Here is a 13,836-nt window from a genome sequence, read left to right on the forward strand (position 1 = left end):
CAGCTGCACCATGCCATCACAGAACGGACTGATTGGTTTTCCAGTTTGTGGACTGTTCGACAACACTCAGTCTGAAAGAGTGATGGGGGAAAGATGCTATAGACAATGGAGGGAAGATACAAAATCAAAATTTCAAAATGTCACAGTACGGAAGAGTGAGTTAGCTTCCTGGTGCTGACCCTTACTCCAGCGAAGGGCCTTGCCCCAATCTGGGCAGCCAGACATCTATTTGGGATGGCTGAGAAGCCCGTGTTGCTTCAAAAGGTTGTTGAGCCTTCCAATTTCTAGCTCCTGTTGGACAAGAAAAAGGGCCATGTTAGTTACCTGCAACCCTCAGGACTTGGTCTTCTAGCGTCTTTCTCCAGCTCTTAGAAGTAGGCAGCTGAGAAAAAGGCAAAGCTTAGCAAAATGCCAGGTTTCTTTGAAACCTCTGTTAAAACAGACTTTCTTATGTCTAAAGATTATGGAACACAAAATCAGTCTAGCAGATAAATCTACATAAACTCACAAGCTTCAAGTTAAGACATCCTGCCCCCTTTTCTTTGGGTATTCCCAAAGATTCATGGTCCATCCAGCCCCATATTGTTAACACTGACTGGCAGCAGTGGGCCTCTGGGTTTCAGGCAGAATTTTTCCCCACCCTGTGATGAAGCCATGGCCTCTTGCCAAGCTCGTACAAGTTCCACGCCTGGGTTGGTGGCCATGTCACTTGCTGGCACCACTGGTGCTCTGCAGCATCGTGGCACAAGCGGAAGGAGCCAGAAGTACCCACAGGGCTGGATTTACAGGGGCTGCCTTGTGACTGCAGCCCACGGGGCAGCAGCTGCACGTCTGAGCTCCGGTCCCCGCCTCCCTCTGGCCAGGGAGCAGCGGCTGCTAATCACGAGACGAACCGGACTCTCCGCCTCTGAAGGCAGGCTGCTGCGCTTCAGAGCACATGTGCAGCCAAGAGCTTGATCGGCCAATTAACCTGCAGCGGCTCCTCTGGAGCTCCCCAGATGGCCAGAGCCCCCTGCTTGGTTTCTGCATGCTCTCCCTTCTGCAGGGCTGAAATGCCTCTTCTGAGGCCGAGTTACTGGCACAATGAGCTACAGGATGCTGATATTTTGGCCTTGCTGCCTGTGGCATTTGTCTCCATCCATCCCTGGAATGCAGCCCTAGCTGCTTCTCTGGAACAGGAATTTGGCCTTCAGGCTGAATGAAGTTCAGCAGAACCTTCCTTCCCTGTGTGTAGAAGCCAAATTAAGGAGCTGGGGGGAGAGGACTGCAGCATAGTTAAGGTTCTTGGTGCACCTCTGACTGAAGCAAGTCCAAAATCCTGCTTCACGCTTGCATTATGCTCACTGCGCTCTCCTTCGCGCCATTCTACACCTCGCCGTGTTTGTCCCCAGCTGCATTTCATGCTGCAGGAAAAATTGGTGCTCCCAGGTGTCGACAAGGGGGACGGAAAGTTTGGACAACGCAGTTACAATCCTGTCACTGAACTCCCCCGACACCAAGAGGAGCACATTGGCTGTGACTGGCTCAAGGCCTCGTAGCTCCTCAGCGGCACCTCAAGGCAGCTGGCTCTGTGTCAGGGCCGCCCGGCCTTACCTTCTCTGCGCAGCTACTTTCCAGCTGCTCGACCTTCGCAGAGAGCTGCGTGTTGGTTTGCTTCAGTTTGGACAGCTGTTGCTCGGAGCGTGTCTTCACCGACAGGATTATTCCTGCAGAAGGATTTGGAGAACAGGCGGCTGTTAAGACCTCCAGCTCAGCCCCTGCGAGTCATTCCCTGGCGGCTTGTGGGCAAAGCGCTATCACTCGCCTAGCCAGCCTGGTGGGTTGGTCACCTTTTGACCTGTTTTACAGACGGGGGAATGGAGAGGTGAGGTACGTGACCTGCTGGAGATGGGGGCCGATTCAAAGCTTCCCCGTCCCAAGCCCAGTTTCCTTTCATGCATTTTGGAAAGGGTTCTTGTGGGTTGTAGGTCTGGCCAGCGGGCTTTGTCAGAAGGATGTGTGTGTGAATTACACTCTCAGTGGGCCTGAAGCAGGGATGCTGTGGAGGAGGCAGGCAGGGCAGAATCGGGGACAGAGGAGGACAGCAAGGAGGCTACAAGCCGTTCTGGTAGGAAGCCAAAGAAAGAGAAACTAGACTGAGGAGGGATCGCCTCGTTGAAGCAGATACTTTATGTGATTCATAGCCAGAAAATGTCACTTCGCTCCACCTGTGCTCATACGTGCATTGAGCGATCTGGTGCATAGCTACACGCTGGGATATTTCCGGTTTTCGAGGACTTACCATTTATAATCCTGGCCACTCGCCAGAGTCTGAGGAGGATGAGCAATCCAAGCGCTTCGAACTCGTGCTCCCGGAACAGGAGAACAACGTCCAGAACGAACGAGATGATGATGACAACAGCATCTAGGACCTCAAACTTGTGGTGGAAGAACTCCAGGCGGAAGACAAAGAGCTTAAAGCCAAGTTCCACCAGAAAGAGCGATAAGATGGAAAGGCTCAGGTAGTGGAAGACCTGGGAGGTGCCAACACAGCAAGGCAGCTGTTAGTACCCCACAAAATACACAGCATGGTCTTCTGCAGAGAAGCTACACAATGGGTCACATGCTCGCTCTTCCATTTCCTGCCACGCAGACGAAGGACAGAATGCACACGTGGGCAATTACATCCCACCACTTGCACCATCTAACGTAAATCTGCATTTCCCTTAATTGTGCACATGCCCCGATTCTGCAGAGGGGGAGGGGCACCAAGTCCTCTTCTGCAGCCCCCAGAACATCAGCCACCTCTGCAGCTTCTGTGATTTTGGTGCCCCTGCACGAAGCCCATACACCCATCATGGCAGTGCAGGAAACAGCTGGCCTTCCAGATGTTGCTGCACTGCAGCTCCCAAGCTCCCGTACCCACTGGCAATTTGTTTTAGGGCTGATGCAGCTGCAGTACGGCAACACCTAGCGAGTTACGCATTGTCCACCCCACACGAGGAGCTAGAAACTTGCTTTCCCTTTTTAAAAAATTAAAGGCTAAGATTCTTTAGTAACTGAATATTGTGCCCACAGCTGTGCTCCCATTCTGCGCCCCAGCAATACTATAATACTGTTGCTGAACGGAATGTAAGCAAGCGCATGCTGGCTGGGGATAATGGGCGTTGTAGCCCGACCCATGTGAAGGGCACTGGCTGGCACAGAGTCTCCTCTAGGGGCGCTGCCTCCCTTTACCTTGGGCGCAATCTCCTCTTTGTCCGGATGGATGATTTTCAAATCCAGAACCAGTTCCCCAAGGACCAGCACAGCATCCAAGATAACCAGGCAGACGACCAGGATCTTAGAAGAGGAAAACGGAGCAAAACCCAAATTATCTGAAGTCGGCCAACGTGGAAGTCAAAGTAACAAGCAGAGATCCTCTGAGGCCAGGGGGCGGTGAAGAGGGGCAACACTCCGCTTCTGCTGCTCTCTTCCCTGAGCTCAGCAAGGGAGCCTAAGAAGCCGCTGGCTCCAGTGCGTGGGACCCGGGAATGGGAAGGCCCGAAGGCAGAGCGGGGGCGGCTCCCGAGCTTTTTGCCGACCTGACCTGGCAGCAGCAGTGCGCTGCTAAACAGGAGAGTCCTCTGTAAAGCCACGCGGGGACGTTTGGAGGCAAGCCACAAACCTCTTCGGTCAGGGCCTCGCTCTCCATTTAGGAGAACCAGTACCAGCTCTGGTGGGAAGCGTCGTGCACGCGTCTGCCTTTCCAACGTGGGATTTCTCAGCAGGTTTGAACCTGAGCATCACGCCAGTAGGTGCTCAGGAGACATGGCCCAACTCCCAGCATCTCCTGTTCACAGGGGATGGGGATAGGAAACTTGGCCCAGAACTCTGGAGAGGAGCTGCCAGCCAGAGGGGGTAGCCATGGCCCGTATCAGCCTTCCCAACCATGTTGGCTGGGGTTGGTGAGAGCTGCAATCCGGAGCACCAGGTTGGGGAAGGCAGACGCAGAGGGACCCAACTGCCACTTCCTGTACATTCTGGTGGCCACCATCCTCCCATCCAGCAGACGCAGAAGGGCGCTCGAGAGGGCCGTGCACAACGCGTCAGACACCCCGAGAGCTCTCCTCCCCCTTACCTGAAATTTGTGTGACTGGAAGAGCTTTCTCATAACTTCCCGGAAGGTGGGCTTCCTGCATGCAGCATCCACTTTCACGGCCGTCTCGGCTGTCTTTCCTTCCCCTTCCTCCTCCATCTCCTCCTCCTCCCACTTCCTGTACTCATTGTTCCACTGAGCCGGATCGTCTCCCACAACCGTGAAATGCTTCAGGTACATAGACATGGCTGGCACTTAAGTGGGCACGAGCCTGTGGAAAGAAGGGCGACAAGCAGGCGCAACCATCACCAGCTTGTACCAGCACAACCTCACTGCGTTTATGAATGACATGATAAAACTGTACGAAAAAGGCGTATTCTCACAGGTGAAGGCTGAAACAGGCCTATCTTTCTGGCCTGGACATGCTCATCCAGAATGAAAAATGATGCCCACTTCCCCATCAGATCAGAGGCGGAAAACATGAGGTAATTCTCATGGTTAAAGAGGAAGAATCAGAATTGCGAGGCAGAGCTATGGCGAGGGGGGGGGGCGGGGGAATTCCTTGCCCTGCTGCACCAGGTTTGTATTTTATTATTTATCTATTTAACACTTCTAGACCGTCCCTTAATGTACTCTCGGTAAGAATAAAATAAAATAAGACACAGCAATTTTAACTTGTTTGTTGTGAACCGTCCGAAGACACTAGTATAGGGCCGGTTTATAAAACCTTTAAATAAAGCAAACAAACAAACATGGAACATGATCGGCTAGCATATTTCAAGTGGTCAGAATCTGACACAGGGATGACTTCAGCAATCCACCTGGCAGCCCTGTGAGGTAGGCTAGCAGCATTATACCCATTTTGCAGATTTGGGGTTGGGTCTGAGTGTAACCGCTTGTCTAGGACTGCCTCATTTTCTCCCTTTCCTTCCTTCCTTCCTTCCTTCCTTCCTTCCTTCCTTCCTTCCTTCCTTCCTTCCTTCCATTCTCTCTCTCTCTCTCTCTCTCTCTCTCTCACTCACTCTCACTCTCACTCTCACTCTCACTCTCACTCTCACACACACTTGCTGAGTGCCACTGATACTTTAAGGCACTAAAAATAGCACTGTTTTTATTGTTCCATTCTGTATTTGATACACTATTTGATTTTTAATTATTGTAAGCTCTTTCGAGAGTCCATGCAAGCTAAAAAGCAGGATAGGAACACCTCATAAGCCCCTATATAGACCAGATTAAATACCCTATGCAGTAGACTAAGTATCAAGAAAGGCAAAATGCAATACAGGGATGGGGAGAGAGTAAAGCAGGGGAGTCACGGCCTCAGGACTTACTGGAAAAGCTGCTCTACCTTTGTCCCAGTCCAGGGTTCTGCCTATTGCCCCACGACCAGTGACCCTGGTGTGGTTTCCTGGCCCCAGCTGAATATCAAAGACTGAAATGCATTGCCTGGAGCCTCAGTACTGGCAATCAGAGCTTTAACCGGCAAGATGCTAGTAAACTTGTTGCATGGGCTGAAGTGGCGGAAAACTCAAGCAAACAGGGTTGTGTGCATAGATTTGGCCCAACACCCCGTCTTGCCCAGCAGCCAGGCTGCTGCTGCTTTTAGGAATGAAAAGAGAGCCGCTTTGTCCCCTCACAATGCTCAAGCAGCCCTTTCCCCCAACCTGGCACCTGCCAGATGCTGGGACTTCAGTTCCTATTGGTCTTTGCCAGCATGGCAGCGGAGGGCGAGGGATTCTAGGGGTCGTAGTCCAAAGGGCTCCAGGCACGGAGGAAAGCCTGGCTGGAGCTTGTGTCCTCCAAAGGAAACCAGACTGAGTCTTTTAGCAAGGCCGACCTACTGATCTCCACAAGGTGCTCAGCACTGCAAATGTTTCAGGATAGACAACGTACTTCAAACCCCTTTCATTAGTTTAATGAAACGTCCCATTACGCTATTTGGTGCTGAACATTAAATTAGATGCCTTTAAAAAGGGGGCTGAACAAATTCAAGCAAGATAGAGGTCTTATCAGTGGCTACTGCGCATGCCAATTAAATATTTGTGTACCCACTGAAATACTACTGGGGGCAAACAACAGGAGAAGCTTCCTACTACCATGTCCGGCTTACGCAGGCCGAGTAAAAATCCCCATCTGAGCCCCACATCTTTGGGAAGCCTCTCTGCTTCAGCCCCACACCTGGAAGGTGGCAGGAATAATCTTGTCCTACCTTCTAGGGAGGTATGGACCACTTGGATACTATGCAAGAACGGCTGGCCCCGGGTTCTGCCCTGCCGCGAAGCTCGTTGCGTGATGCCGCGGCAGTTGGCATGTTTTCAGCCTGAGACCTTGCACAGTGGCTGTAAAGATTAAGGCAGGTACCTCCCCTTTCGGTTGTTCTGAGCATCTCGGAGAAAGGCCAAATATTAAACATGCAGCAGGAGCACCCAGCACCCAGAGGAACTGTCACCAGGCTATGGATGGTCCCTCTAAGAAGGTTCCACCAATCCCGAAAGCCCTCGGAAGTGTGTCTGTGCTTACCTCTCCCAGCCTCTAGCACATGCAGAATCCCGGTGGTGGTGGTGGTGGTGCTCGGCAATTCCTGGCAACAGCCAAAAAACAGTCCTGGAGACAAGAAGAGAACAATAGCACCCGCTACAAGCTTTCTGGGGAACTGCTTGCAGGAAAAGCAGAGAGTGAAACCAACTCTTCTGTTTCCCTGTAAGTGGTTTGTCTTTGAAATGCAAAACAATGCAGTTTTCAGATAACTTCCCCTCTGCCTATTTTCTGCAGCCACCCACAGCCCCTGATTAACAAATTGCAAGGGTGGGGAAAATCTTCTAGGTCTGATTACAGTCAATATTCAGCATAACAAAACATCACAAAACCAGCAGTCTTCAGTGTTATGGGGACAACCTGTTATATGTACTTTCTCCTTGCCCTGGGCCAGGATGAATGCCAGGTTATGGGCTGGGGATGGCTGGAATCTTACAGAAAAAGCATTCACTTCACAAACAGAAGGGAGGGGAGGAGCAGGGACCCGCCGGTTCTGGCCCAGTTCTGGCGTCATGGCTCAGCTGTGGCAAGGCCAACGGGCGTGCTTGTTGATACTACTAAAAAAAGAACCAGTTGGCACACGGGTCCTTCTGTCTGTGTTGCTGGACACAGACAAGGTTGCTTGTAAATCACTTCTAGGCACTCAAGAACAAGTTGAGTTTCAAACACAGGAGCTGCAGCACCACTCAGCCTGGGCAGGTACAGGAAAAAGGGAAAAGAGCAACGAGCCCCAATTCCATTTTTGAGGGGTGCTGAGCAAGAGGAAACATGTGCATTTGAACAGGAGGGACTGTGGAAGTTCCAAGGTCTCTTTCTTGGATGTTTACGCTTACATGGCAACCAAGCAGCCTCGTTCTAAGAGCTGGTACTGTTATGCTTAGAAATTCATTTACTTTTTTAACCACATGAAAAATACATAACTAATGTAACACAAACTTAGCAGGGTTTCCCATCACCACCGAAGTATTCATGTTTATAACCGGATTGTTTAGAACAAGGCTGCATCCAGGCACTGTCCACCCTGGCAAGTACCTGAATCATCCAAGCAGCATTTTGGCTGGGACGGGACTGCCTACAACACACGCACATCAAAATGCAGATCCCAGAAAACAAGAATGGAATAAAGGGGGCACCTCAAAAGGGCATGGAGAATCACCGTGCCCCAGGATCCTGCGCAACAGAGCTCCACTCATGTTGTGGGTGAGGAAGGAAAACAGCACCCTTTTCTTTCATACCCCCATGAAACCTTTCCCTGATGGGTTGTCAAGTCCTTAAGGGCTCTGGTTGCAGGCTGGCAGTCAGCCTCAACCCTCACTTTGATGGGAGCTACTGCAGTTAAGCAGTTATAATGAACTGAGTGTTAAAAATAAACCTTTTTCAGGAAGAATGGAGCATGTGCTGGTCTGGGAATCCCTGATGCAGCTTCGAACGCTTCCCCTGTGCCAGCTGACGGAGTAAATTTGTTGTTGTTCAGTCGCAAAGTCATGCCTGACTCTTTGCGACCCCACGGACAACATTCCTCCAGGTTCTCCTGCCCTCCACCATCCCTCAGAGTCCACCCAAGCCCACACCCGCCTCTCCAGTCACCCCATCCAGCCACCTCAACCTTCTCCTTTTGCCTTCATCCTTCCCAGCATCAGGGTCTTCCCCAGTGAGGCCTTCCTTCTCATTAGGTGGCCAAAGTATTTGAGCTTCAGCGGAGTAAACAGACTGACCCTAAATAACCACGACTCCATTGAGCTCTATAGAGCTCAATTCAGGTATTCAGACTTTTTCTTGGCATTTTTTATAGCTGCCCTATCTAGGAAGGCAGCATTCTTACACCCAGAATGCAGACAGTTAGACTAAGTCCGAGAATAGGAGTAACTTTTTGAGTGAGTTGCATCACACCTGTATTCCCAAATTCTGTCAGTACTGAACATTTGGCACAGGTCAGAGTTCTGGCTCATTGCTTGGAACACCTTCCTTTCTCCCAAGATGACAATGCAAAGAGTACATCTCTAGCTAAGGTCACACACCAGGAAATCAGACAACGCCTTAACCCAAACCTGTCATCCAAACAGCACTAAATTGCATCATAGTCGGATATTTCAACAGTCATCTTCAAGTCAGCAGTGTACGTCTTCCATGAGCAATGAGACATGCAAAACTTTAGCCGCCTCTCAACTTTTCCAAGCTAAAAAATCCTCAACCCTCTTAAAATGACAACTGCAGGAAACAGAGAGCAAAGCATCTGCCACATTTTGCAGGGGCGGCAGCAGGTGCTTCTGGGATTGAAAACGGGAGCCCCAAATATGAAAACTGTTGCTCCAGCTCTGAAAGCTTGAAACCAGATTTCACTAGAGACATACAACATTTTGGTGAGGTTCCAGGTTTATTCACCCATGCAAATGTGGAACATAAAGTGTTTAGCACAAAGACCAATCCCCGCTCCCCACCCAATGCCTAGGGCAGAAGTGTGGCACCCCAGGCTAAATATGGCCCAGCTGGCGCCCCTATATGGCACGCCGGGGTTCCCCAGAAGATCACACCCACTTCCTGGCTCCCCCAGCACCAAGCATCTGGCGATTCCCCACCTTCTGAGGCACCCCCCTTTCTAAAAGGTTAGAAAGGTTTTCCATTTTAAACAGTAAACTGAAAGTTAGCTTTCTTCTGAAGCTTAACTAGTGGCAACAAGAGCTTTACCTTAACAGATGCTGTATTTTGGCCCGGCCTTTTCACCTCCAACTCTTGCACATTCTTTAGGGTGGAGTGAGAGAAAGTTAAGACCCCTTCCAGCTTAATCTTATCTCCAGCCATCACTGGGACAGCTGCCCTTTCCGAGAATCTCCATAACAGCAAGTACTCAACCTGGCTAAAGCTGCCTGACCAGTTTGCCCCACTTGTGCAATCCCTTTTAGCAATCAACAGTTGGGGGGGCAGTCGCTGGGGGCTCTTCCAGACTAGCCCCAGGCCCCCAGCAATATTAACCAATCCACACCACAAGCCCACCGAAGGACTGGGGCAAAGGCGAGCACAGCACAGAGGGGGCCAATGCACGGCTGCTCTTCTGGGTCCTCTGTGCTAGTTTTATTTTATTAATTAATTTATTTAACGCTTTTATTGACCATCCCATTGCCAGTGTCTCGGGATGGTTTACAACAAGCACAGATAGAGACGGCACAGCATCCAGCAATTCACAATAAAGTCTCACTCAAAACCAAGTAAACATCAAAATAACAGGAAAATAAAAAGGCTGCTATCCTTCGAGGACTAATGATGGACAGGGGGCCACCCGGACCCAGCCTAGGCCCAGAAAGATCTGTGCCGGCTGGCAGTGGGGTTGCAGTCTGGGGAACCTGCCCAGCCTTCCTTGGTGGAAGCATGACTCCGTGGCATGCCGAGCAGGCCCTCTGGAGTGGAGTCTCCCAGCTGGATGAACCCCGCAGGGCGCAGCATCACAGAGAGCCAGTGTGGTGCAGTGGTGAAGAGCACGGGACTGGGACTCAGACAATCTGGGTTCGAGTCCCCCCTCGGCCATGGAGCCCACTGGGTGACTCTGGGCCAGTCACGGACTCTCAGCCCAACCTACCTCACAGGGTTGTTGTGGTGGGGATCAGATGGAGGAGGAGAATGATGTAAGCTGCCTCGAGCCCTTTGTAGGAAAAAGGCAGGATATAAATCGAAAAAAAAAAAAAAAACCATCCCTGTGAGAACAAGGTCTCAGGAATTTACCCTGCCCGAGGGCCGCTCGGATTGCACTGCGCTCATCATGACTTGGCTGAATAATTAACAAATTCCCCGCCAGCCCTCCCCAGTCACCGGATCAAAGCATGCAATCTTTGCTTAACAGTTGTGTAATAAACATATCTTCCTGTCTTGAATCCTAGAAACAGCCTGAGAAGGAACTTGGTCCAATTTCCTCAGGTGCCAAGTGTCCTTGAGGGGTGAACATCTCGGAGCCATTGTTTTAGAAATGCTTGGCCTCTTGGGCAACCTTTCCCGTATCAGCTCATCTGCCGAAGAACAGAAGGAACTCCTCTGGGTCGCGCTCCAGGATGGACACTCTTGGCAGGCAGACCCCGGCTAGCTGCAATGCACTCTTGTCTGCTTTTGCAGAAGACTGCAAGAAAGGACAGACTGGGGCTGATGGATCCTTTGGGCAGCTTATCCACCAGTGAGCAGTGTTCCCAGGGAAAAATCTGCTCAGTCCATATCCTGGACTACCCAAAGGAGATTCCCAGCATCATCTACAAAACTGTTTTAGGGTGCCATCCTGTCCGTGTTTAGACAGACAAAGCTCCTGCAACCGGCAGGGGAAGGGGGAAGGTGCGGAACATGTTTCTGTCCAAGCATGTCCCTGAATTGCTCCAAACCTGCTCTTAAAAGAAAATGATTTTCAGTGTATGTCAACACAGGCAAGTCCAGCAATGGTTAAATAATAGCATGACTACAGCTTCCTACAAATGCTCGATGATATACATTTTTTGCTGTTGGGGATCACCTCACACCCAACCAAAGAGCCCTGGGCTAGAGAGATGAAGGGAGGGGAGCACCATTCCTAAATAGGCCCAGGTTATATTTATCCCACCAGTAAAGTCTGCTGCTTTTGGGTTTTAATTAAGAGAAAAGAAGTGTTCACAATGCCAGAAACCTTTGGATTTCACAACATTCTTCTACAGAACCTGAGCATTCATGTTTCAGAATTCAAGATTACTGTGTGTGTGTGGGGGGGGGGGGGGGGCTCCAGTGCACAAATCTCCAGTGCCCAAGCTTGAGACCTGGGTTCAAGTCTCCACTTAATTTCAAATCCCATCGGCTTTCAGTGATGTCACCCCCACATTCTCTCTGTCTAACCACCTCCAGAGGTTGCTTGCCAGGATAATTCTCCACGTATCACCCAAGCTTCTTGGAAGATGGCTGGCATGAAAATGTGGGAAGTGTTGAACAGAGAAGGAACAAACTGACCCTCCATTTTGTCACAGGAAGAGCACCCATTACTTGTACATCTGCCATCACCAGTTTAGTCTCCCTCCGAAGCCCTCGGTGGTTGGACAAGAACAATCCTGAACTCAGTAGCACATCTAGAAATTTACTGTAAATAAACTGGTGGTGAAGCCAGTTTTAAATGTAAAATATTATAGGCAACTTTAAAAAATGTCATCTCATGCAGACTGAGGAGGGGGTTTTGGCGGGAGAGGGGAATGAGAAAGACGGTCGGGACAATTCTGAAAGCCCATTTTAGCCCCTCAAGCACCAGGAAAAGTTTGAGTTAGAGAAGTGAAGTGTGCAGAAAGTAGGAGAAAGTGAGTGCATGTGAGTGCACATTTTAATGTTTTGCAAGCTTTACACAAAGAGGCACACAATCAGCAGATTAAAGGTGCATCCTGTGATGCTCAGAGAGAAAGAAGGCCTATGATTCCCAGCATTACAACTCCCTTCTGAGGACTTCTTTCCTTCTAAACAAGCCTCGGATGGCACCTTAAACACAGAAATCTACTTCTCTGGCCGGCTCAGATCACACCCCCAAGATCTGGGTTACGTCTGAAGGAAAAGTGTGAGGATAGGACCCACCTGACTTCTGAGGAAAAGTTAAGTTATATATACGAATAATTATTATGACCACCATTCTCCTCTTGCCGTTCGGGTGCAGATGAAGAGAAAAAGAAGGGCTTGGTTCCAGCCATTTGCCTTTCAAGTAAGGTTTTTCTTCTGTTTAACCCCGCACCGGCGCGCAGCGCCCCACCCCCCGAAACCCGGCCGGGGTCCCCTCCGCAAGGTCGGGCAGGGAAGAGGCCCCGAGGCCTCGCGGATCGGCCCAGAGGAGGGGGACGACCCCCGCCCCGCGCCCTCCCGCTCGGCCCCCGGTGAGCCTCCCCGGGAGGGAGGTGCGGGACGAGCCCCCCTCCTGCCCGCCCTGCAGGTCTTGGCGGCGGGGGCGCGCGGCCCCTTCCCCTCCGCCACCCCCCTCCTCGCCTGGACGCCCCGGTCCCGCGGGCTCTCCGCCGCGTCGCCCGCCAGAAGAGACCCCCGGAGGAGGCCGGCGGCTCGGAGCGGGGGCGGCCCGCCCCCTGCCCGGCGGCCTGGCGCCCCCTCCCCAGCATCCTCCTCCTCCTCCTCCTCGGTACCGTGCCTGGCCGCGGGGAGCAAGTGGCGACGCGCCCGCCGGACGCTGCGCTCCGCTGCCGCGCTGCCGCCGCCGCCGCCCTGCCTCCTCCTCCTGCGCCCTCCTACTCCTCGCCCGCCTTCCTCTCCATTGGCGCTCGGGGAGGGCGCTCCGCGCGGGGGGAGGGAGCCCAAGCCCCCGGGAACCGGCGGCGCCCGGCTGGGCAGGGGCCGTCGCGGCCGAGAGGGGGCCCCGGCGCACCGGGCCCGCGCAGAAGCCCGCGGGGGCCGCCAGACGCGCACGGCGTTCCTGATTCCCGGAGGAAAGTTCCCGTCCCTTTCCCTGGCTGGGCGTCGTGGGCGCTGCAGGGGCGCCGCGGGGAACTGGGGCGCGCGAGGGCGGGAGCGCCCCCCGCCCACTCTCCCTTTCGCGCCCCGCTTTGCCGACACCCCTGTGGCGTTCCCGCGGGGGGGGGGCGCGGGCGCGCGCTTGGCCTCTTCCTTCTGGGTTGCTCCTCGGGCCACAGCGAAAAGCGGCCTGATCTCAGCGCAGGCGGCGCGCTCGTGGTCAAGGGCGCAGCGGCAGTGACCCAGGACGAGGCGGGCCGCGCACCTGGAGGGGGATCCAGCGCCTGGAACCGCGCCGCCCGATCCTCTGCCGGCTTGCACGGAAACGATCGTGGAGGAAGCCTTCCAGATTCGGCGGGGCTTTGCTTCCTTGCAAGGATGTGTCGGGCTGCAGCTGGCGTAAATTGGTTGGAAATCCCATTTCTCAGCTGAAGGGCCTCTCCTGCCCACGTTCTCTTTAGCTCTGCATAGAATTGCGCCTTAAGGATCGAACTCGAAATCCGTATTCAAAATAATCCGCAGACTATTCGTTGCGAAGTCTGGTGATCTGTGCTTGTTTCACAAAGTCTTGTTATTGCCCCTTATGCGTTTCAGCTGGAGGATTAAAACAGGTGGCGGTCTCTGGCTCTTAACTTGCAGACTGGAGAGCTTTGTGAAGCTGGAAATCCAGGGAAGTTTTTTGGGAAGGGTAGGACCACAGAAGGCAGGACCAGCTGCATGCCAACCTAGAAGGGGAGGAACCCATTTCTGTCTTGGCTCCTATGTTTAGTCTTGGGGGTCAGAAGTTATTCTAAATTTTTGGTTCAGATTTC

The 13,836-nt window shown here is 52.4% G+C and overlaps 1 protein-coding gene across 2 annotated transcripts; it reads right to left on the reverse strand.

Annotated features, from left to right (window-relative positions):
- Positions 1 to 146: 146 nt before the first annotated feature.
- On the reverse strand, positions 147 to 12,735 carry HVCN1 (hydrogen voltage gated channel 1). Of its 2 annotated transcripts, XM_044440766.1 has the most exons (7): positions 12,700 to 12,735; positions 6,578 to 6,661; positions 4,100 to 4,328; positions 3,217 to 3,321; positions 2,282 to 2,513; positions 1,594 to 1,706; positions 147 to 291 (listed from the first exon to the last, which is right to left on the reverse strand). In XM_044440766.1, the coding sequence occupies exons 3-7, from the start codon at positions 4,301 to 4,303 to the stop codon at positions 226 to 228; spliced, it is 720 nt and encodes a 239-aa protein (XP_044296701.1). In that variant the 5' UTR covers positions 4,304 to 4,328; positions 6,578 to 6,661; positions 12,700 to 12,735; the 3' UTR covers positions 147 to 225. The 2 variants fall into 2 exon arrangements, with proteins under 2 accessions (XP_044296701.1, XP_044296702.1); XM_044440767.1 differs by lacking the exons at positions 6,578 to 6,661; positions 12,700 to 12,735 and adding an exon at positions 6,267 to 6,329.
- Positions 12,736 to 13,836: the final 1,101 nt, after the last annotated feature.

This window comes from Varanus komodoensis, unplaced genomic scaffold (genome assembly GCF_004798865.1).
Source record: "Varanus komodoensis strain SLA01 unplaced genomic scaffold, ASM479886v1 scaffold38, whole genome shotgun sequence".
Lineage (NCBI taxonomy): Eukaryota > Metazoa > Chordata > Lepidosauria > Squamata > Varanidae > Varanus > Varanus komodoensis.